At 38.3% G+C, this 24,045-nt stretch overlaps 1 protein-coding gene across 15 annotated transcripts in view; it reads right to left on the reverse strand.

The window, feature by feature from the left end:
• Positions 1-23,165, reverse strand: part of WDR47 (WD repeat domain 47) — a 68,907-nt gene extending 45,742 nt beyond the window's left edge. For 6 of the 15 annotated variants that reach the window (XM_007076444.3, XM_015534985.2, XM_007076443.3 and 3 more), the window contains exons 1-3: positions 8,169-8,216; positions 4,597-4,763; positions 2,305-2,388 (exon numbers count right to left, since the gene is read on the reverse strand). In XM_007076444.3, the coding sequence (XP_007076506.1) occupies positions 2,305-2,388; positions 4,597-4,754 (242 nt within the window). In that variant the 5' untranslated portion in view covers positions 4,755-4,763; positions 8,169-8,216. Of the gene's footprint in view, positions 1-2,304; positions 2,389-4,596; positions 4,764-8,168; positions 8,217-13,661; positions 13,681-13,702; positions 13,758-18,224; positions 18,417-22,929; positions 22,945-23,083 lie in introns of those variants that run through there. The other 9 variants (XM_042998111.1, XM_042998109.1, XM_042998108.1 and 6 more) reach the window with 9 other exon arrangements.
• Positions 23,166-24,045: the final 880 nt, after the last annotated feature.

The following is a 24,045-nucleotide window of genomic DNA, read 5'->3' on the forward strand; positions in this document are numbered from 1 at the left end:
CAGAGCCTCAGCAATGAATCCACAATGTGCAGAATACACTAAAAAATTTTTTTTAATGTTTATTTATTATTTTTAAGAGAGAGACAGAGTGCGAGTGGGAACAGGGCAGAGAAAGAGGGAGACACGGCATCCAAAGCAGGCTCTAGGCTCCGAGCTGTCAGCACAAAGCCCAATGCAAGGCTCGAATTCATGAACTGTGAGATCATGACTGAAGCCGAAGTCAGACACTCAACCTACTGAACCACCCAGGTGCCCCATATTTTAAAAGTGACTAGATATGTTTAAAAAAATAAAAGGTAGGGCACCTGGGTGTCTCACTCAGTTGAGTGTCCAACTTCGGCTCAGGTCGTGATCTCAAAGTCTGTGAGTTCAAGCCCCGCGTCGGGCTCTGTGCTGACAGCTCAGAGCCTGGAGCCTGCTTCAGATTCTGTGTCTCCCTCACAATCCACACACAAAAATAGTTTTAAAAAAATGAATAGCACCTCAGTCCTGTGGGACAATATCAGTTATCTAATACTGCATAGAGTCCCAGAAGGAGAAAAGGGCTAAAAAAAATATTTGAAGAAGTAATGGCCAAAAACTTCCCAAATTTGATGAAAAATATAAACTTACAGATCCAAAAAGTACAGCAAACCCGAAGCAGGAAAAATACAAAGAAACCACACTTAAGCACATCATAATCAAACTGCTAAAAGCAAATGATAAAATCTTGTTGCCAGAGGCAGGAGTTGGAAGGGTAGGCAGATTGGGTAAAGTGGGTCCCAAGATATAAACTTCCAGTTATAAAGTAAGTCATGGAAATGTAATGTACAGCATGGTGTACATTATATAGTTAATAATACTGTTTTGCACATGTGAAAATTGCTAAGAGAGACCTTAAAAATTGTCATCACAAGGGGTGCCTGGGTGGCTCAGTCGGTCACGCGTCCGACTTCAGCTCGGGTCATGATCTCGTGGTCCGTGAGTTCGAGCCCCGCGTCGGGCTTTGTGCTGACAGCTCCGAGCCTGGAGCCTGTTTCAGATCCTCTGTCTCCCTCTTTCTCTGACCCTCCCCCGTTCATGCTCTGTCTCTCTCTGTCTCAAAAATAAATAAATGTTTAAAAAAAATTAAAAAAACAAAAACTGTCATCACAAAAAAGTGTTTATAACTATGTATGGGGATGAATGTTAACTAGACCTACTATGATCACAATTTTACAATATATACAAATATCCAATCCCTGTATTGTACATCTGAAACTAATATAATGTTATTTATATGTTAAATATACCTCAATAGGGGCACCTGGGTGGTTCAGTCGGTTAAGTGTCCGAATTTGGCTAAGATCATGATCTCGCAGTCTGTGAATTCAAGCCCCACATCCAGCTCTGAGCTGACAGCTCAGAGCCTGGAGCCTGCTTCAGATTCTGTGTCTCCCTCTCTCTCTCTCTGCCCCTCCCCCACTCATGCTCTCTCTCTCTCTCTCAAAAATAAATGAACATTGAAAAAAATACATATACAGGGGCACCTGGGTGGCTCTGTTGGTTAAGCGCCAACTTCAGCTCAGGGTATGATCTCACAGTTCATGAGTTTGAGCCCCGCCTGCTTTGGATCCTGTGTCTCCTCTCTCTGCCCCTCCCCCCCACTCACGCACTGTCTCTCTCTCTCTCAAAAATAATAATAAAAAAAAGAACATAAAAAAAATACACACACACATGCACATATACACCTCAATAAAAAAAAAAGATCTTGAAGGCAACTAAAAAAGAAAACAAAAACAACAACAACAACAACAACAACAACAACCATACAAGAGAATCCAGACACAAACACAGCTAAGTGTTCATCAGAAAATAATGGAGGCGAGGAGACAATAGAATAACATCTTTAAAATCTTCATATTATTGGGGCATATGGGTGGCTCACTTGCTTGAGCTCTGTTGGGACTCTTGTATCAGCTCAGGTTGTGATCTCTCAATTATGATATGGGAGCCTACTTGGGAGTCTCCTCTCCCTCTCTCACTCTGCCCCTCCCCAGCTCATGCTCTCTTTCTCAAAATAAATAAATTATGAAGAAACAACTGTCTCAGATATGGCCCTTGTGACTTTTTATATACACTGTCAAAAAGGTAGGTTTATAAATCAGATTTTCAACCAACTGAAGTACATACAACTTGTCCTCTAGAAGTGCTCCAACTCAATGGTATTGAGTATACTATTTTCTAGGAAAGCTAACAGTCTTGTTTTTAAATTTTTGTTTATTATTTTGTTTTGCTAAGCCTATACCAGTGATAAGACAATAAAAAATTTTCATGAAATCTTACCTTTTTTTGTCAAATTTTTCCATACATTCTAGAGGCTGTATAAACTGAAGAACTTCATCCCATTGACCATCAAGGATTAGCTGCCTATATAAAGAAAAACACATGCATGTTATCAAATTTGGGTTATACTAATTAAAAGCAGAATAAATAAGAATGAATAAAAGCAGAATAAATGATAAGAATAAATGATAAGCAGAATAAATGAAGCATTAAAACTTCAGTCTGAAGTCTGTAATGAGGTTAACATCCTCAACCACTATACTAAAATAAATTTTTCACACCTTATTTGTAACAACATATCCTATATGAGAAGAATTTGTGAATCTGCATCCACTTCTCATTCTAATATATATGTGGGGTTTTTTTCACCTATATGAAAACACTGGTCTAAGTCTAAACGTTCCTTTATTTTCCTACTCATCTTACAGTTTTAAAGCTCTTCTGTATTATTTAGGGGCCAATGTATGGCTATATTTCAGACTCACCAAATCAGAGGTTCTTAATTGGGGGTGATTTTGTCCCCAAGACATCTGGCAATGTTTGGAGACATTTTGGTTGTCACAATTTGGGGGTGCTACTGACATCAACTGAGTATAGGTCACAGATGTTGCTAAACATCCTACAATGCACAGGAAAACCCCCACAGCCCCAAAGAACAAAGAATTATCTGGCCCAAAATGTTACTTTTGCTGAGGTTGAGAAATCCTGCTCTCAACTGTGATTTCTACATCTTTCAGGCATATAACACTAAAATGTATACTCTGAGAATAAAAACAGCAAGGAATAAGATCAGGTTTCATTCCACTTTAGTGGTCTATGGGAATTTCCAAAAGTTATAAGGCATTCTTACTGCTGTTCTTCTTTTATAATAGCAATTTCCCTACTTCTGGATTTTTAGAACAATATAATTTAAAAAGGGATGGGCAGGAGGATCTAAATAAGATTGCCAACTTTTAATCCTGCTAATAAGGAATATTAGTAAGAAGCAATCATAATATATCATAATCATTTTACAAAGAGGCATTTTAATATTTAAAAAGAAAGGGCAGAATTTCAAAGGTTAGTCCTTTAAGATGAATACATTTAGTTTAATGAAAAACTTAACTATTCTACAATTCTTTGCATTTTACCTCAGACCAGTAAAACTTCATCAGAAACCCAGCTGGTTCTTGGAGGGGGGATATTTGAGAGCCACTGCTAAATTCCAGGAGTAGCAATGCTTGAAAGACAGGGCCGGAACGGCCTCAGTGTTGGTTCCTGAGAATATTGACTAAGCTCCCCAGGGCTAAATGACATTCATAACACCAAATACAAGGAAGTTCAAGGAGTTTAAATAAACTCTTAATACATTGAAGTTTTTTTTTTTTTTTTTTAAGTTCCTTTTTCGTGACTTAGGAATGCTTCATTTTTTAAAGCTTTCCAAGTCACAAAATGCCACATGTCCAAGAATCTGTACTCCTCATCAAGGATATTCAGTATCACATAAGCAGAGAGTGCATTTCTGTCTGGAAATCTGGGTTTTTCTTTTTCCATCTAATTCAAGTTAGGATATATTTAGCTTCCCATTTGGCAAATATGTTAATTCTCTTTTGCTCTGCAATTCCAAGAATCTTGTTCTAAGGAAATAATTCAAGATACAAAAAAAGTCCTATGTATAAAAGATGTTCAACAGAGCATTTATTTAAGATAAACTGGAAATAATTTGTTTAAAATTGGGGAACCATTAGGAAATCAATTAAATCAAAAAATTTTAAGTATAAATTTGTAATAACACAGAGAATCCTTATAATGTTAATGGATAAAGGATACTAAATTATCCTTCTAATAGAATGTAACAGAATTTCTTTTTTTTTTTTTTTTAACATGCACAGAAAATCATCAGCATGTAGTATGTCTGGGTGATGGGTATTTTTCTCTTTTCCTTTTCTATATTTTCTATAACGAATATATCTATATTCATTTCTATGGCCAAAAAGATGGTATTTCAGAATTTTGTTTTATCCTTCTGGAGTCTCTTATTTTTTAAATCAAGAATTTTTCATGATGATGCCACAACCACAATGGAGTTGTGACTCTAGTTTTTTTAATGGACTTCTTGATCTTACTATTGAAAAGATTCTATAGAAAACATGACTTTGTAAATGTTCTATTATAAAAACAAATATTATTTTTACAAATTATATGGCCTTTTCACGATTATAAATATCCCACCTGAAATACACATATTATTTCATTAATACTTAACACTTCTTTGAAGGAGCTACAAACCTTATAAAACTAATGAAATCATACCTCAGAAAAAGCATATCGTCTGAAAATAAGCCGTTTATGACTCCACTTTCTTTCTCGAGGGCTAACATACTAATGTGAAGTTTCTTTGAATTCAAGAAGTCTAAAATTAGTTTAATAATTTCAACCTCTTTTACATTCACTGTTTCTTCAGCCGTCATGTTGATAGCCTAAATATTAAACAGAACAAAAACAAAAATTAGTCCTATTATTTTATTTCTAAGTGTTATTAACTGTCTGGAAACTCTACATAATACGTTTCTTGGAAATATTTAGTATAGGTATTTTGAAATTAACTTAATATTTATCAAAACCAGTCATTCTTTAAGGTGGAATAAAGGTTATGGCTATAATTTTTTTAAGTCCTTGTCTTTGAGAGATACACACTGTAATAATACAAATTAAATGATATAAAGTCTGTGACTTGTTTCAAAATAATATAAGAGGGGACTGGAAGAGGTAAAGATGAAACAAGAATAATGACTATTGAAGTGGGGTAATGGGTAAATGGAGGGAGATTCATTTATATTTGCTATGGTCTAAACATTTGTGTCCTCCCAAAATTAATCTGTTGAAATCCTAATCTTCATATTGACAGAATTAGGAGGTGGAGCCTTTGAGAGGTGATTAAATCTTGAAGGCTCTGTCCTTCATGGGATTAGTGTCCTTCAAGAGGCCCCAGAAAGACAGCTCAACCCTTCCACCTTGTAAGAATACATTGAGAAGTCAGTAGTCTGCAACCAGAAAGAGAGTCCTCATCAGAACCTGATCATGTGAACATTCTGATCTTAGATTTCCAGCTTCCAAAGCTGTGAGCAATAAATTTCTGCTATTTATAAGCCACCCTGTCTATGGTATTCTGTTACAGCAACCCAAATGGACTGAGACAATATTATTCTATCTATTCTTACACATTTTTAAAATCTGTCATAAAAAACAACATTTTAAAAGTCATTAATAACCATGTTTAGCCATGTCCTAAATACCTTGCCGTAGGCATACACTCATTCAATAAGCAGCTTTTTCTCTGTGATAGGCACTGTTCTACTTAGGAGACACTGGCCTTGTCCTTAAGAAGCTTATAGTCTATAGCAACACAAACTATTATATCTTGTACTTTGGAGTCAAACAAAACAAGGCTGATTAAAAAGTACAACTTTAACTCATATCAACCTAAACATTAACAAAGATATTTCAATTCTCTACAATCTCTTCTAACTTTTACCTAAAAGTTTGCAGTGATACAATTGAGCACATAGGTTATGAATTCATAAAGATTTAGAACTAGGAGGAATTCTGAAGATCATTTCACAGATGAGATCACACAAGTTAAATGGCCTAAGCTGTTGGAATTTTCAAATGTTAAGGTTAACAGCAGTACAAAAGACTACCATGCTAAAGGGACTAGCTGCAAAGACACATCATCACGCATCATCAATGAAGCAGACTATTGTAAGCACATCTTTCTCACAGGACCGACTAACTTTAACCAAGTTCACAGAAACAAACACACATATGTATGCAAACATGTTAATTTTTTTCCAATTTGTTTATTATCTTGTCAATTTCTTTCTTTATAATGAGAAGTGTAAATGTCCAGCAGACTATAATGCTCATATCAGATGAGTAGATTTTCTCTTTTAGGTAGAGAAGGTGGCAGGGTAAACAAGGGACAGAACATGGGAAGATATCATATGACTCAAATATTTAATGACATCAAATTAAGCTAATCTCCTACATCAGGCTAATCTCCTACATCCATCACCACAATAAGGACATGCTTGCCTCAAGAAACAAACAGATCACCAATCTCTCTCTCAAAAGGGCAGCTGACCAGTCTGCATGCTTTGGGTTTCTCTTTGCTCTCTTTTGAGCTGACCATCCTCCTGTTCACAGACTTTGTCCAAAAAAGGATACAGTAAAATTAGTGATATTTCTGCTCACTAAATTTTAATTACATTTCAGAGGTGCCTGAGATTACTCCTAGAGCACAGGGGTTAGTGGTTTTAGCATTCCCCAAATCTTCATATAATTTTTACTAGCAAAAGAATGGCTTTTACTAATTTAATTATCAGAAAAAAAATTGCCCCCTCCATCTTTTAAGTTTTTAGTGGGTACTTCACTTATATCACTATGTATCAACCATACAACTTGGTGCAGAATTGAGATGCAATTTTCTATTGTTGTTGAATATACCCAATGATATCGAACATTTTATAGGCCTCAATTTATTTTACATTCAGCCTCAATATGGGAGAACTCTAGAGTTACTATGAATTTCACGTTATGGGGTGCCTGGGTAGCTCAGTCAGTTAAGCACCTGACTCTTGATTTTGGCTCAGGTCGTGATCTCTCAGTTGGTGAGATTGAGCCCCACATCGGGCTCTGCGCTGACAGTGCAGAACCTGGTTGGGATTTTCTCTCTCCCTCTCTCTCTGCTCCTCCCCAACTTGTGCTCACGCGCACTCTCTCTCAAAATCAATAAATGAACATTAAAGAAATAAAATAAATCATAACTACAAGTTCAATGCCACCATCATTTCTGATTAATAAAGTCTAAGAGAAGAAATAAATTCTTACAAATACATATTTTTATACTGACTTTACATTTAAACTTTGAATAAATACAAAAAATGTATACTAATTAATGTAGAATTGTTCAGGGTTTTTAAAAGACAAGCTTTAATTCTATACTGTGAAATTCCTAGCAGAAAAGTATACTATTTTAACCACTCAACCCAGAATTTTAATTCTTATAAGATTCACTGTTGCTAGATAGCATATATAACATAGGCACATGCTTAATGACTATATCTTCGTTATTCTTTTCTAACCACTCTGTGTTACTGAAACGTTTGTAGAGGCTCCCCAAATCCCAGCTATATAATTTAGAAATTAAATACATTATTATAAATATAACTTTTAAAGATAACACATAAAAACATAATTCACATTCTTTTTAAAACTTTTTTTTTTTAATGTTTATTTATTTTTGAGAGAGAGAGAGATAGCAGGGGAGGGGCAGAGAGAAAGGGAGACAGAATCCCAGGCAGGCTCCATGCTGTCAGCACAGAGCCCGACGTGGGGCTTGAACCCACGAACCATGAGATCATGACCTGAGCCGAAACCAAGAGTTGGACGCTTAACCAACTGAGCCACCCAGGCGCCCCCATAATTCACATTCTTAATCTCCTTAAGCTATTAATCACTACCAAGCAGAATTTTTCTCTAATTCAGAAGAGTAGAATTCAATAATAAATGTTTCATCCTCCCTTCTCAGGGAAGATATAAAACAGTAAGAGTTAACTAGCTTAGAAACAACTAAAATTATCTTTTAAATGAGATGTACAGTACATAAGTGTATAATAAAGTTTACTTGAATTAACTTAAGGTGCAAAAATCAATGAAGAAATGCCTCTTAAAAAGTACGGAGTAGATGATTTTGTTTGCAACTATTCTAAAAATCATTCAAAAGGACAGAACTCTGGCCCTTTAACCTATTTAAGCCAAAGTCAGCTCTGACAACACTGTAGGTTAGATATGCCAGCGCATGGTGCATGTGAACGATTACTCACCAGGCAGAATTTATGTAGAGCCAACAATAAAGTGTATTCTGCTGAAAACTGAAAACAAAATGAAAAAAAAATCAGAATGTTTCTGTATTTCCATAATAAATGACACACTTACCTATAAAAAAAAAATCACAAAAACATCTCTATGTATTTAAAAAAGTAAGTTTTTACTTGGGGAGTCTAGGTGGCTCAGTTAAGTGTCCAACTCTTGGTTTGGGCTCAGGTCATGATCTCATAGTTTGTGAGTTTGAGCCCCACATCTGGCTCCATGCTACTGGTGCAGAGACTGCTTTGGATTCTCTCTTTCTGCCCCTCTCTTGTGCGCTGTCTCTCAAAATAAATAAATAAGCTTAAAAAAAAAAAGAACTTTTTACTTATATCCAATCCTGGACTAGGTGAGATAAAGAAATGTTTTCTTTAATAATAAGTATATCTGGACACCAGCAGGAAGGTAGTTAATATTTTAGTACTTAGATACAATTAATATCTACAGAAACTAAATTCCAGATGCCGTCTCTATACTCATACTGATTCCTATCTTAGTCAAACAAGATTAGAAGACTATATTAAGGGGCAAGAAATAAAATTATTTTTAGAAATCTAATGTTAAAGATAAAATGTTAACAAGAAAAAAAAAGAATGTCAACAGAAATATATTGACCTCTATGTATATTTCTATACATGGATATGGAAAAAGTTTTATGAAAAAAATATCAGTGGTAGCTTTCTGATCAAATATAAATAGATAGGATTTAAATGTTCCTTTGCAATGACGAACATTTGAAATGTTTCTTTACTCACTTGTAATACAGATTAGGAAGGAAGAAAAATGCACAAAACTAAGAATGACTCACAAGTACAAGATTGAGGGAATCAAGGTACAGCCATTATAAATTTTACAGTCAAGAAAAGAATGCTGAAGAAAAGTTCCATTAATCTCCAACTCCATCCCACACAATAAAAACCACACTCTTTAATCTTCCAAGTATTACAGAGCATGTAACAATGAGTTATAGTGCCTTAAGATTCCTGTTTATAGACAAAAATGCAGATAACAAAATGAAGTACATGAACCCTTTTAATACCAAACTGTAACACCTTTTAATACCAAACTGTAACATAAAACTACTGCACCTTTTCCTTTAAAAAATAGAGCAATAAATTTAATAAAATAGCATTCTAAAAACTTAAGTTGCTGCCAGGTCAGTTAACTGTAAATGTCTGGTCCTTCAGAATTATAAATGTGATGTTGCAAGTCACTTAACCTCTATGGGCCTCAATTCTTCATACATAGAATAAGAGGGTTAGGGGCACCTGGGTGGCTCAGTCAGTTAAGCATCCAGCTTCAGCTCAGGTCATGATCTCGCAGCTCATGGGTTCAAGCTGCTCATCAGGCTCCACACTAACAGTGCAGAGCCTGCTTGTGGTTCTCTCTCTCCCTCAAAATAAATAATCTTTAAAAATAGGGGCGTCTGGATGGCTCTGTTGGTTGAGTGTCCAACTTTGGCTCAGGTTGGTGAGTTCAAGTTGGTGAGAGCCAACTTTGGCTCTAGTGTTTGGTGAGTTCAAGCCTGGCATCGAGCTTGCTGCTTTCAGGGTAGAGCCCAATTCGGATCTTCTGTCCCCTTCTCTCTGTGTCCCTCCCCCACTCTCTCTCTCTCAAAAGTAAAACGTTAAAAATTGTTTTAAAAATATAAAAAATATATTAAAAATAGAATAAGAGGGTTAGTTTGGGCAATTTCTATGATTTCCCTTTAAGTTTTATATTATGCTTTAAGTCACATTTCAATCTTGTTATTGATATACATATATTCTTAGGGGGAAATATAAAGTCTTGGATAATTAGAAGTCTCTAACATATAAGGTCAGTTTAATAAAAAAGAAAATAGATTTGTTTTAAATCATATAAGCAAGCAAACAAAAGCCCTTCTAACTGCAAAGCTCTGTCATGTCTGCTAATCAACTAATGTTTACAACATGGATACAGCATGTGTCCCTTCTTATTGTTGACAGCTGTTCTTCTATTCATCAATTATTCTAATTTACTTTCTGGAACTGTGAATAATTTTGGCTTAAAGACCAAATTATCTTTAAGCAGGTGTTGCTTAATATAGCTATAAAAAGAAAAGAATTCAATTAACATAAACTATATGTTGTGTATCTGCATAAAATATCTCTGGGGAAAAAAGACACAAAAAATTGATAAAAATGGTTCTTAAAGGGTCTTAATGGAAAACTGGATAGTTAAAGAATAGAAATGGTAAGACTTTCCACTACATACCTTTTTATACCTTTTGAATTTTGTACTATGTACAAATATTACCTATTCAAAAAATTTAAATAATAATATGAAATATAAGTAAGAATTTCCAATTGCAAATTACTTGAAAATTCTAATTGCAAGTAAATGAAAGGTATTAGTAATAAAATGAATATAATATATTCATTAGGTATGTAAAGAAGTAATATTTCAGAATGATTTGTAAATTTTTGGTAACACAAGACCTCTTCTCAGATCTGATTCAAATATTATTTCAATCTTTCTTTATGAGATTAAAGTATGTGTGTTCTTTCCATATTGAAACTCACAAAAATTTAAAAAACATATTTAATTGCTAAAGAACTAAAAATTTACAAGATAAGCAAAACTAGTTTTGACTCAGACTGTATAATTAAGTCTTGTAACCCAGAAAATGTAAAGGAAAAAATGGTCAAATCTGGTACTAAAAATGTAAACTGTAAACCTTCCATTTAATAGAAGTTGTCATAAACAAGAGACAAAGGACAAATCAGGAATAAACATAACACACATAAACGGTTAAATGGTTACCAATGAGAACAAATAGGTAGCATCTTCAAATCAATACCCCCCCCCCCAAATTCCAGTTGAACAATGAGCAAAGACTACACAGACACTTCACAGAACTACAAAAGAGACCAAAAATTTATGAAAACATGTTCAACCTCACTAGTGGTACTAAAACAAGACACCATTTATGGCCTACTAATTTTGGCCTACCTGATAATACCTAGTTTTGGCAAGAGTGTGGGTAAATGCCCTTTCACACATTGTGTTAAAAATGTAAATTGGGACAAACTTTTTGAAAGAGACTTTGACAGCATGAAATTCTTATCTATAAAAAGATGTTTTTAATGTTTATTTATTTTTGAGAGAGAGAGAGAGAGAGAGAGACAGAGCATGAGCAGGGGAGGGGCAGAGAAAGGGAGACACAGAATCCAAAGCAGGCTCCAGGCTCCAAGCTGTCAGCACAGAGCCCAACGCAGGGGGCTCTCACGAACCGTGAGATCATGACCTAAACCAAAGTTGGACGTTTAACTGACTGAGCCACCCAGGCACCCCCTCTATAAAAATTTTAAATGTTTATACTCTTTGACTCACCAATTCTAATTCTACTTCTAGAAACTGATCCCAAAAAAGTACTTGCAAATACACACAAAGATACATATACAAAGATGTTCCTTGAAGATTTGCTTGTAATAGAGAAAAATGAGTAATGAACTGAGCTCTCATCATAGCAGTATTGTTAAATTATGGTAAATTCATAGTACAGAATACTAATGCATCCTCACAGTGCAAAGGCACATCACAGAATATAGCTATTAATAAACATCCGTTGAATGGATAAATATAAATGCATCCACTTATTTTTTTAATGCATCCACTTATTTTTATTTTTTTATAAATATAAATGCATCCACTTATTTTTGATATCTGTCTAAAGAAAGGTCTGGAGGGATACATATCAAACTGGTCAGAGTGGTTACTTCTGAAGACAGGAATTGTAATGGATGCAGGGCATGAAACTAGGAAGAGAAAGGAGTTGAAGGGGGACCGTTTTACTCTTCATCATTTGTATTATCAGAATGGTTTACAACCAATATATATCCATGCATTACTTGTATATTTATACATACATTTCTTACATGAATACAATTTTTAACTCTAAAAAGAAAAAAACTATGAAAAATTACAGGATTAGATTCCAAAGGTTCTCTTCTATATCAAGATAGTAACTAGAATAGAATCCCAAAGATAGGATTAACTGCTATGTTTACAATGAAATAATTATTGGGTACTATTCTAAGATCTTTACTTATGTTGTTTAATTGATCCTTATGAGATAGGCAATTTCATCCCCATGTAACAGATGAAGATATTGGGCTTTGTAAGTTTAAGAAATTAACCCAGGGGCGCCTGGGTGGCTCGGTCGGTTGGGTGTCTGACTCCGGCTCAGGTCATGTTCTCACAGTTCATGGTTTGAGCCCCGCATCCGGATCTGTGCTGACAGCTCAGAGCCTGGAGCCTGTTTCAGATTCTGTGTCTCCCTCTCTCTGGCCCTCCCCCACTAATGCTCTGTCTCACTCTCTCAAAAATAAATAAACAACAACAAAAAAGAAATTAACCCAGTATTTACATTAAGACTAAACATAAGGATGGAGCTAAAATGTATTATGCTAAGAGAAATAAGTCAATTGGAGAAACACAAATACCATCTGATTTTATTCATATATGGAATTTAAGAAACAAAACAGATGAACATATGGGGGTGGGGTGGGTAGAAAAGGGAACCAACCACAAGAGATGCTTAATGATAGAGAACAAACTGAGGGTTGATGGAGGTAGGTGGGTGGGAGATGGGCTGAACAGGTGATGGGTATTAAGGAGGGCACTTCTTGTGATGAGCATTGGGTGTTAAGTGATGAATCACTGAATTCTACTCCTGAAACCAATACTGCACTCTATGTTAACTAAATAAAATTTAAATTAAAAAAATAAAAATGCGGTTCCTGAGTGGCTCAATTGGTTAAGCATCTGGCTTCAGCTCAGTCATGATCTCACAGTTCGTGGGTTCGAGCCTCCCATCTGGCTCTGTGCTGACAGCTCAGAGCCTGGAGCCTGCTTCAGATTCTGTGCCTTGCACCCTTTCTGCCCCTCCCCAACTTGCACATGCGCTCTCTCTCTCTCTCTCTCTCAAAAAATGAATAAACATTAAAAAATAATAATAATAGGGGTGCCTGGGTGGCTCAGTCGGTTAAGCATCAGACTTCAGCTCAGGTCATGATCTCCCGGTTCACCAGTTCCAGCTTCATGTCGGGCTCTGTGCTGATGGCTCAGAGCCTGGAGCCTTCTTTGGAGTCTGTGTCTCCTTCTCCCCTGCTCATACTCTGCCTCTCTCTCTCTCTCTCAAAAACAAATAAAACATTAAAAATAATAATTTTAAAATAATAATAATAATAATTTAGAGGCACCTGGGTGGCTGGCTCAGTTGGTTAAGCAACCAACTTGGTTTCTGCTCAGGTCATGATCTTGTGGTTCGTGAGTTTGAACCCCGTGTCAGGCTCCAAGCTGGCACTAGGGACCCTTCTTGGGATTCTTCCTCTCCCCTCCCTGGCCCCTCCTCCCACCGCTCTCAAAATAAACAAACATGAAAAAAGATTTTTAATAATAAAAAAAAGATTAAACATATATTTCACCAGCAACTGAATACTTCTTTCAGAAGTACATCAGGACATACATCTTGATATCGGCATCCATGTCAATCAGGAAATCTTTAAAGTACCAGAGGGAACCTATTTAACAGGGTAGCAAAACAAAGGGGAGGCAAATTTTATATTTACATATATATTATATATGATTAATTTTTGTATGTTAATCATGATTAATTTTATTACGTATATATATATGATTAATCTTTAGATCAATTTTTCATTAGCTCCTCAAACATCTGAGCAAGTAGAACTCTTCAACTCTTCATTTTTTCCACAAGCATCTGGGCTGCCTTATCTTGGTAGCCAGACAAGAAATTGTCTCCCCCTCCCCAATTCAAATCCTAAGCTTTGCAGCAATGAAAATTAGAATTTCTGACTGTGAAAGGGAGACCGAAATACAGAAACAGAGAGGATAGGCAGAGAGCGAAAGAGGAAGAAAAGGAGAAAGGGTAGGAAAAAGGAAAGAAGGAAATACAGTAGCCAAAGGTTACAACCCTGGGCAAGAATGGAACCATAGTTTGTGAGATGCTAAAGCTCTTTCTGCTATATCACACTAATTCCCAAGAAAGGGAAGGGCAAAGATACTTCACAAAAATAAGGAGAGTCATCTAAACATGTTAAAGGAAAAAACTTCACAGTAGTGAAATAATTTTTAAAAATTATTCCAGCTGAGGACCCTAATTTTATGATCTTTCACATTGTTTTTCTATTAAACAATGTTAATAGGGTAAATAGACTTCTAGATAAAATCCTGCATTAATAACAGTCTAACCAGAATTTTAAACATGCACTTTTAAAATTATTTTTTTAACATTTATTTATTTTTGAGACAGAGAGAGAGAGAGCATGAACAGGGGAGGGTCAGAGAAAGAGGGAGACACAGAATCTGAAACAGGCTCCAGGCTCTGAGCTGTCAGCACAGAACCCGACGCAGGGCTTGAACCCATGGACCGCGAGATCATGACCTGAGCCGAAGTCGGCCGCTTAACCGACTGAGCCACCCAGGCGCCCCTAAACATGCACTTTTAATAGGAGAGACAAAAAGGATTAGCCCAACTGTGTAAGAAACTAAAATAAAATTAGATATTACTTTTCTCTTTTTTTTAATAAAGGTTTCCGGAAGATCATCAGTTCTTTTTTTTTTTTTTTTTTTTTTTTTTTAAGTTTATTTATTTTGAGAGACTGAGAGAGAGAGCAAGCAAGTACACGAGCCAGGGCAGGGCAGAGAGAGAGAAAGACAGAGAATCCCCACAAACGGTGGGATATGGTGCTCGAACCTACAAACCATGAGATCCTGACCTGAGCCAAAGTCAAGAGTCAGATGACTGACTGAGGCACCCAGGTGCCCTGATACTACTTATCATTAAAAAAAAAAAATCTCTCCAGGTCTAATAAAATATATTTCTTAGCCCTTATTTAATCAACCCCACTTAATTTAAAATTGTTATCTAAATGAATATTGCCATCAAAAAATAAGGAATATTGAAACTGACAGGAGGGAAGGGAACCAGAGGGAAGGAAGGAAGGAAGGAAGGAAGGAAGGAAGGAAGGAAGGAAGGAAGGGGAAAGAAAAGAAAAAATTAGATCTAAGAGCTCTAGAGTTTAACTTTCAACTTTAAAATGGACCTCGGTCTTTAAAATATCTATGAAAACCACACCAAATATAGGGAAACCTAGATAAACCTAGATAAATTTAACAGTGTGTTGCTACAAATGCTTCACTCTGAACACAATTTAGCTTTTAGAGCACAACTAAAAGCAAAATCAGTGTTGATTTAAAGCATAAGAATTTTTATTTAATTTTTTTAATGTTTATTCATTTTGAGAGAGAGACAGAGTGCTAGTGGGGGATGGGCAGAGAGAGAGGAAGACACTGAATCTCAAGCAGGTCCCAGGCTCTGAGCTGTCAGCACAGAATCCGACGCTGGGCTCGAACCCACAAATCACAAGATCATGACGTGAGCTGACGTCAGACACTTAAATGACTGAGCCACCCAGGGGCCCCTATTTTTATTTATATACAAAACTGTTTTAATGTTTATTTATCTATTTTGAGAGAGAGACAGAGAGCATTTGAGCAAGCAAGATAGAGGGGGTAGGAGAGGGGCAGAAAGAGAAGGAGAGAGAGAATCCCAAGCAGCCTGTCAGCAGAAAGCCCAACATGGGGTTCTCGAACTGAGATCTTGATCTGGGCCGAAATCAAAGAGTTGGACGCTAAACCACCTGAGCCATCCAGGAGCCCCTACTGCATAAGAATTTTATATCAAAAAACAAAATGTGTAGAGAATTTTTTTTATTCTTAAATAATACACTTTTAGTTCACTTGCCTAGAACATGGTTCGGCAGATCTCTTTAAGACCTATCAGACCTTTGGGGCACCTGGGTGGCTTAGTTGGTTAAGCCTCTGGCTCCTGGTTTTGGCTCAGGTCATGACCTCCTGGTTTCAGGATTTCAAGCCCTGTGTCGGGTTCTGTGCTGGCAGCATGAAGCCTGCTTGGGATTCTCTTTCCCTTGCTCTCTGCCCACCTCCCTCACCCTGCACTGCCTCTGTCTCTCTCAAAATAAATAAATAAACTAAAAAAACAAAAAACAAAAAACCCTATCAGGGGCTCCTGGGTGGCTCAGTCAGTTGAGCATCCGACTTTGGCTCAGGTCATGATCTTGAGGTTCATGAGTTCGAGCCCCACATCAGGCTCTTTGCTGACAGCTCAAAGCCTAGAGCCTGCTTCAGATTCTGGATGTCTCCCTCTCTTTCTGCCCCTCCCCTGTTCACACACTGTCTCTCTCTCAAAAATAAATAAATATTAAAAAACAAAACAAAACCCTATCAGACCTTTGCTGTGTTCTCTGGTCTCAGACTCAACAGCTTTATCAGAAAACTCACAGATGGTGTCACTGAACTCAAGAGAAACCTAGCAGTAGGTATGGGCAGACCAAAGCAAGTCTATTCTTTAAAACAATTTAAAATGAGAATCCCACTTACTAGTGAGCAACAGTGCCACTGCTTGATTACACAATTATTAGACATTAGGCAGAACTAAGAATTCCAGGTCTCCTGACTCACAGGCAAAAGCTTTAGGTGTTAATCATAAAGAATTAAAAGATTTTTTAAACGATTTATTACTTAAATCATCACAGCAGCTCATGGTAAAAATTCAAATGTTTATTAGGCAGAGTTTCAACCTATAAAGATGTAAATAAGAAATGTAGAAAGTATGTATTCTTTTTTTTTTTTTTTTTGAAGTAGGCTCCACACCCAACATGGGGCTTGAACTCAACTTTGGGATTGAGAGTCACATGCTCCATCAACTGAGCCACCCGGTGTCCCTAGAAAGTTTATAATCTTAATATTTGTAATAAAAATTAACTCCAAGCACAAATTAATGCTATATCAACCAAGGTCAAAGTAAAATATTCATATAAACTCATACTATATTCCTTATTTATTTTCTTATTTGTGTGTTTCTACTTTATTTATTTATGGTAAAAATAATGTTTTATCTAAGAACACAATTTCACCTTTCATTATATGAGACCTCTAGTATCGTTTTCTGTCACACCTAAAGCCAAGGTACAGAAGTGTGCTTTGTAAAACAGATGAAGAATGTCCTTCATGGGGTGCCTGGGTGGCTCAGTTGGTTAAGCACCCAACTCTTGATTAAAGCACAGGTCCTGACGCTGGGGTCATGGGATCCAGCCCCTCATTGGGGTTAAACTGAACGTGGAGCCTGCTTGAAATTCTCTCTCTCTCCTTCTGCCCCTCTCCCCAACTCGAGCTCTCTCTCTTAAAAAGTCCTTCATGTTGTTTTACTCCCATACACACTTTATTATTTTCAAAGGGAAAAACAGAACTTAAGGTATTTGTGTATACTTCAGAAATTGAACTACATAAAAAATGGCTTTTTTTTTAAAGTCAGTAGGTCAACATACAGAAACACAGCAGGAAATGTACTGAACCAAGAATCACAAAAACTTGAAAATGTACTGAAAAAGACAAAATTATATAAGCATTAACTACTGAATTAAGTACATCAGAATATATACTATATAATTACCTATTAAAGTCTTTCATCCTTAGCTTTTCTACTTCCTTACCTTTTATATATTCATCACAGAATTGAGTCGGAAGGTACATTAGTCCACTTTCCTATAATGCAGAATATCCAAAACTTACCTCTAACAGATGGTCTGCCAACCTCTACATAAATGCCTCCAATGAGAGAAAATTTTTATGCCCCCCTTACAAGCCACTTGTGGAAGGCAGTCTCTAAGATGGTCACCAATGAGCCTACTAGTATTTACAACCTTCTGTAGTCACTGGCCCTTGAATGTGCGCTGGATTTAGTGACTCACTTCTACCCAAGAACATAGCAGAAGTGTTGGGCTGTCACTTCCAAGATTTGTAAAAAGATAGTAGTGTGAGTCCTGAGTGCAGGCGTGTGTCCTCTCTCTCAGAATGTTCACTCTGGGGGAAGCCAGCTGCCATGTCATGAGGCAACCTTGTGGAAAGATCCAAGTGACAAAGAACTGAGGGAAGCCTCCACTCACCTGCTGGCAAGGAATGGAAGCCTTCAGTCCAACAGCCCACAGGAACAGAGACCCAAGCCACTGAGCTTAGAAGGAGATCATCCCTGATTTGTGTCTTCAGATGACACCAAAGCCTCTGTGGCAGCTTGACCGAACCTCAAGAGAGATCTTAAATCAGAGGCACTCAGCAGGTCTGTGCTCAGATTCCTGACCCTCAGAAACAGTGAGATAAATATTTGTTGTTTTAAGTGACTGTTTTGGAAAAGGTAATTTGTAACAATAGATAACACTCATTTAATTTTTTCACAAGTATAAAAATTTTGCTTTCCTAATACTGAAATGAAATCTACTTTCTTGCAACTTTCATCTAGTTATTCACGTCTTCGGGTCATCATGATAAAAGTTTATTATGTTTCAAACTTTCACACATTTGAATCTGACCAATAATCATGTCTATTTTCCTATACGCTTTAGCAATTCTTCATATAGCTTACAGAACCCCTACCATTCTAATCATTCTCTTCCTAACATGTGTTAATCAGTCTCTTAAAACATCCAAAATAGAATACAACACTCCAGGTATGGTATTTCAATGTATACATTGAAATCAACACTTCCCATGATGTGTGCACTATATAATAAACACACCCAAACACCTAAAGTTGCTTTACATCATCATCTGCTCAGCAGATACTGTTTTTGCACTTCCCAGAATTTAATTTCTAAAGCTTCTCTTGAAGTTGGAAAGAAAACCAATCCAACGCAATTTCCAGGCTTTCAAAATAACATTTTAAAAAAGGTTAAACCAAAAAATGGACATTAAGCCTCCAATTTTAGTTCAGTTCTGTAAAGTTTTCTCAAAAATTTTATTACAAGATTCTATTTTCTTTTCCAATACATCAACAAAAGTCACAAAACATACTTAGCCATAGAAATCTGTTCATTTTATAGAATTCATTATTTAAGTCAATGTATCAAATAGTATAAAATGTTTATGTCCTTTTTCATGTAGTACTGTTTCTCTATAAAATAGGGTGTTGACTTGCAAAACAAGATAAAGGTCCAGGCAGAGTGGCAAGCATGTGAATTGTGCTTAATAAATATAAGTTTCTCCCCTTCAGAGTTCATACCCATGGTAAAACCAGTATGACAAAAGAGCTACTAAAAACATGCTATGGGAGAGCTACTGTGCTGTGGATAAAGTGTAAAAATTTACTTTAGAAAAAGTTAACCCTGGTTTTAAATATATTTTAGGTGTAATTTTAAAATATTAGGAAGCTTGAGGCCCCTGGGTGGCTAACTCCATTAAGTGACGGACTCTTGATTTCACCTCAGGTCATGATCTTGTGTCTTGTGGTTCTTGAGATGGAGCCCCACATCAGGCTCTGCACTGACAGCATGGAGCCTGCTTGGGATTCTCTTTCCCTCTCTCTTTCTGCTCCCCTCCCCTGCTTACACATGCACACACTCTCTTACCCTCTCTCTTTCAAAGTAAATAAACATTTAAAAAAAAAAGATTCTCTCTCTCCCCCTTTACTCCTCTCCCCCACTCACATGTTCTCTTCTCTCTCTAAAAAATTAAAAAATAAAATAAAATAAAAAATAAAACAAAATATTGGGAAGCTTGATTAGATCAAATTATGTTGCAGATGCCACACGAAGAGACTCTTACTTATGATAATGTTTGTTTGAGGTCAGTATTTGTTTAACAATATTTGAGTATCAGGGCGCTTGGGTGGCTCAGTCAGTTAAGTGTCCAATTTCTTCTCAGGTCATGATCTCCTGGTTCGTGAGTTCAAGCCCCACATGGGGCTTTCTGCTGTAAGCAAAGATCCTCTGTCCCCCCTCCCTCTGCCCCTCCCCTGCTAAATCTCTCCCTACCCTGTCAAAAATAAACAAATATTAAAATAATAATAATAAAAATATTTGAGTATCTACTCTGTGCTAGTACCATGCTGCGTCCCAGGAATACAATCACTGAGTTACTACAGTGAAGATGACAAAACATGAAAGCAAGATTTATAAGGTAGTGTGTGGTGTTTTGTAAGGATAGCTTTTTACCCAAACAGAAACAAATTAAAAAGCAAAAAGCAAAACAAAAAACAAAAAAAGCAAGAAAAATCAGTTGAAATATATAAGCTTTGACTATTCAATGTAATGGTTTCAAAATTACACAGAATAAAAAAGTATCCTTAGGTATGGGCCAGCGTTGGACTTGGAGTTTGAAGACCTGGATTCAAGTCTTCTATATAAAAGTAATATGCATAAAATATAAAGAGCACCATAAAAGAATTACAAATGAAATGCCATGGAAGTTCAGAGGAATAATAGGGTTTCCTGTTAAGAATGGGTTTGAGAGATTGTTAATATCCTAACATGCAGAGATGGGAAAGGAAAAGCTACTAACATGTACTGTGCATTTACTATGTCAGGCCCTTAATACTCCTATACAGTATTTATGAATGGGACAAGAGGGTGTATATGACTAAAATCCTTTGACCTTTCCACTACAATATTCTGACATTTACAGGAGGCGGGGGGAACAAGAGGGGATAATCAGAATAATAAGCCTAGTGTCAAAGTTTTAGAAATTGAAATTCAACTTATTTCCTGTGCTAAGTAGTGATTCATTAGCTGAGTGAGTCTAAGGCAATGCTTCTTAAATTTTTTTCCATAGGGGCAGAAAAAGACTGAACACATCCCCAGGGTCCCTTAAGCATGAAATTTCTTTGAAGTCTCTGAAATCTACCTTATATTCTCTAAATATAAGAAAATCGTACTGAAAGCAGGAAAGCAATCCTTGCACACATATAGGAAAGAAACACCCTTTTTCCATGTCACCATGGTAATAAAGAACCTCCATTAAAGAGTAAGGATGGATGCACCTTAATAGTTCCTGTGAGCCCTGTAAGGCCATTATAAGAAATAAGGTCTTGGGCCTCAAAATACTAAATAGATCATGCAGAGTATTTTAATTATCCTTGCCAATGCTCCACTCTATTAAGAGGTAATCAACAGATGCCTTAATTTTTTTCCAAAGTGCTTTCAAACAGACTATCTTGTTCAACTTAGAGCCCATTCCAGACTAAAACAACAGTAGGTATTATCCCCATTTTACAGATCTAGATATTAGACTCAACAGTAGGTTAAGTAGCTCTTCCATGATTGTAATCAATAGCTAAATGACACTTAAATCCAGGCAATGTGATTTCCAGCTTACTGATTTGCTAAGGAAAACTGCATCTTTTCATACTTATTTTGAAGTATTTCTCAAACTACAGTATATATCAACAATATCCCATGCTGTCCATTCAGTAACTGATAATTTCACAAACAGAAACAGAGGCTGAACACAAGTATGTAACTAGGAACTTAGAATAATACCCCTGTTCTCTAATGATATAGTCCTAATACTGGCTTTAAAAGAGAGAGAGAGAGAAAGAAAGAAAAAAGAATTAGGAAGTAGGAAGAAGAGGTAAACACTGAAATCCCTTCACAAAAAATTACATATTATTATGGCATATAAGTTCCAGTGTTCTGTGGTGCTTGCTTTTTTTTTTTTACCTGACAATATACTGCTAATGGTTTAATTGCTTGTCTTTTCCCGCACTGTATAATAATTTTCCTTTTGTGTGGAAGCAATCTCCCCCCTAAAACCTAAGGTAAAATTGTTCATTACATCTTTGTCCTAAATGAGACCCCTAGAATATGCCATATAAAGGAAAATGGGCTCTTAGGCGTTTCTCCTTCCTAGTAAAATTTCAATGCAACTCAAGCCAACACCGGAGACAAAAAAGATTCTACTTGGATTTACTGTGAAAAAAGATCTGTAGCATATTTAAAGCCTACATGTTAATTTCTGTGCCATTAACTTCTTGAAGCATTCTATGAAGTCTACAACAAAGGGAGGCAAATAAGTGTTAGATCACAACCTATGAATCTGGGTGGAACAAAGGCTTCTCCTTTCATTATGCAGAGAACCAAGTTGCCAAAAACGCTCCGCTCAGATACCATGCGTGGTTACTGACTGCACGTCTGGGTATAGAGATGAAAAAAAATCAAATGCTGTTCAAATGCCGCCCAGCCTACCTTGCCCCTTTTGCCCAGGGCCTCGCCCCAGAGCTGGAGCCCCAATCTTTCTCCCCAATACAAGACACCGGCTGAACCCTAGAGTTCTACAGCCTCCCGCCTCTTCTACGCCGGCGCTCCTCAGCCCCAGCAAAGCCGGGTTCCAAATCCAGTCAATTCCCCTCTCCCCGCCCCCCGCCCAGACCCCCAAAGGCTGCACCCACAGAACCACTGACGTAAGAAAGGCCAAAGCCGGCCCCGCGGAGCTGCCCCACGCCGCCGCTCGGTTCCCAGCCCCGCAGCTTCCTCCCCTCCTCCCGGCCAAGGCGTGCCCAGACAGGGACGCGAGCGCGCCCCTCAGTTCTCGCAAAGGCTCGGCCGCGGGCGAGGAAGGAAGAAATCAACGCAGCCAGCTCCCCTCCCGCCTCTCAGCAGCGGCGAGGTGGGCACTGGTCCTGCGCTAGCTCCCCGCTCCGGGGCCGACGGTACCAGGCGAGGGGTGTCGCTCCACCCCAGAGCCGGGCTGGAAGAGAGGGGAAGGTGTGGTCCAGGACAGGCGGTCTAGAAATAGGGGCCGGCAGTTCCCAGGTCCTCATCCGGCGGCGCCGGGGCCTCACTCAACGACCCCAGTCCCCACCCAGGAGGCACCGAAGCCTACCCGAGACCCTTCTCCCGGGCCGCAAACGCCGCCCTTTGGGCCAAGGGCCGCCTGGGTCGGAGCCCTGTCAGCTGGTGACAGGTGGCGACTGGTGACCATGGCAACCCGAGGTGCGACGCGGCCGACCCCGCCTCCGCCTCCCGGAGTCACTCACCTGAGGGTTCCCGGACGAGTCCAGAGAAGCGGCTGAGGAGAAAGCGGCTGTGAGGCCGGCGAACGGGGCCCCGACGCGGCCGGGTCCGGGCTGGGGCTGGAGCACGAGGGCGGAGGTCTATGTCTGGGCTTGGCGTCGGTCCTCCCTCCTGCCGCCCGCGCGTCAATCCATCAGATCGTCAGGCCGTCCTTCCTCGCGTCTGCCCCTCCCGGAGGACCGCTCGGCTCAGCCTCTTGCAGACTGCGGTTGTCAAGCGGCGCTGGAGCAGAGCTCCAGCCCCGAGCGGCAACCAATCATCGCGCTTCTCCGAGGCGCCTCAGGACCCCGCCGAGGGGCGGCCAGGCAGGTGCCTGAGCCAAAGGGAGAGTCGGCTGGGCGGGCCCGAGCCTGGAGAGGTGGGGACCTGCCTAGACAGACAGGCTCTGGCCTGCCCTCCAAGGACCTGCTGGACTCGGAGGAAGAGCTGGCCTGGCGATTGGGTGAGAGACCAGCAGCCGGGACGCAGACGGGTCGCTGGCCGGTGACCCCGCGTCCCGAAATAGCGCGGAGGGGGCTGTCGCCTCGGAATCGAGAAGTCCTCTGCTCATTAGAATCGCCTCTATAATACTCTTTCCTGACAATTTATTACTGCACGCAAATGAAATAAATCTAGCCTCCCCTTTTCTCTCCGCTCTTCCTGGCCTCACTTTCTTCCTGAAAACTCCAGCTGCTTATTTGCCCCATTTTTGATTTCTCCTTTTGTGATGCTGATATACCTTGGAGCATTTTACAGTTACTTAACTTGTTCACAGATTTGGTTTTTTACTACCCTTATTAGTTGCAAGGCCCATGACAACAGAACCTCACTTTCTGACCCCACCAGTGCAGTCGATTCCACAAATATACATGATGCTTAACCCAGCTGAATTGAGTATTCAGTGGGTATAACGATGTAGAAGAGTTAAGAATACAGTGATACAAAC

The sequence above is a fragment of the Panthera tigris genome, chromosome C1, assembly GCF_018350195.1.
Source record: "Panthera tigris isolate Pti1 chromosome C1, P.tigris_Pti1_mat1.1, whole genome shotgun sequence".
Lineage (NCBI taxonomy): Eukaryota > Metazoa > Chordata > Mammalia > Carnivora > Felidae > Panthera > Panthera tigris.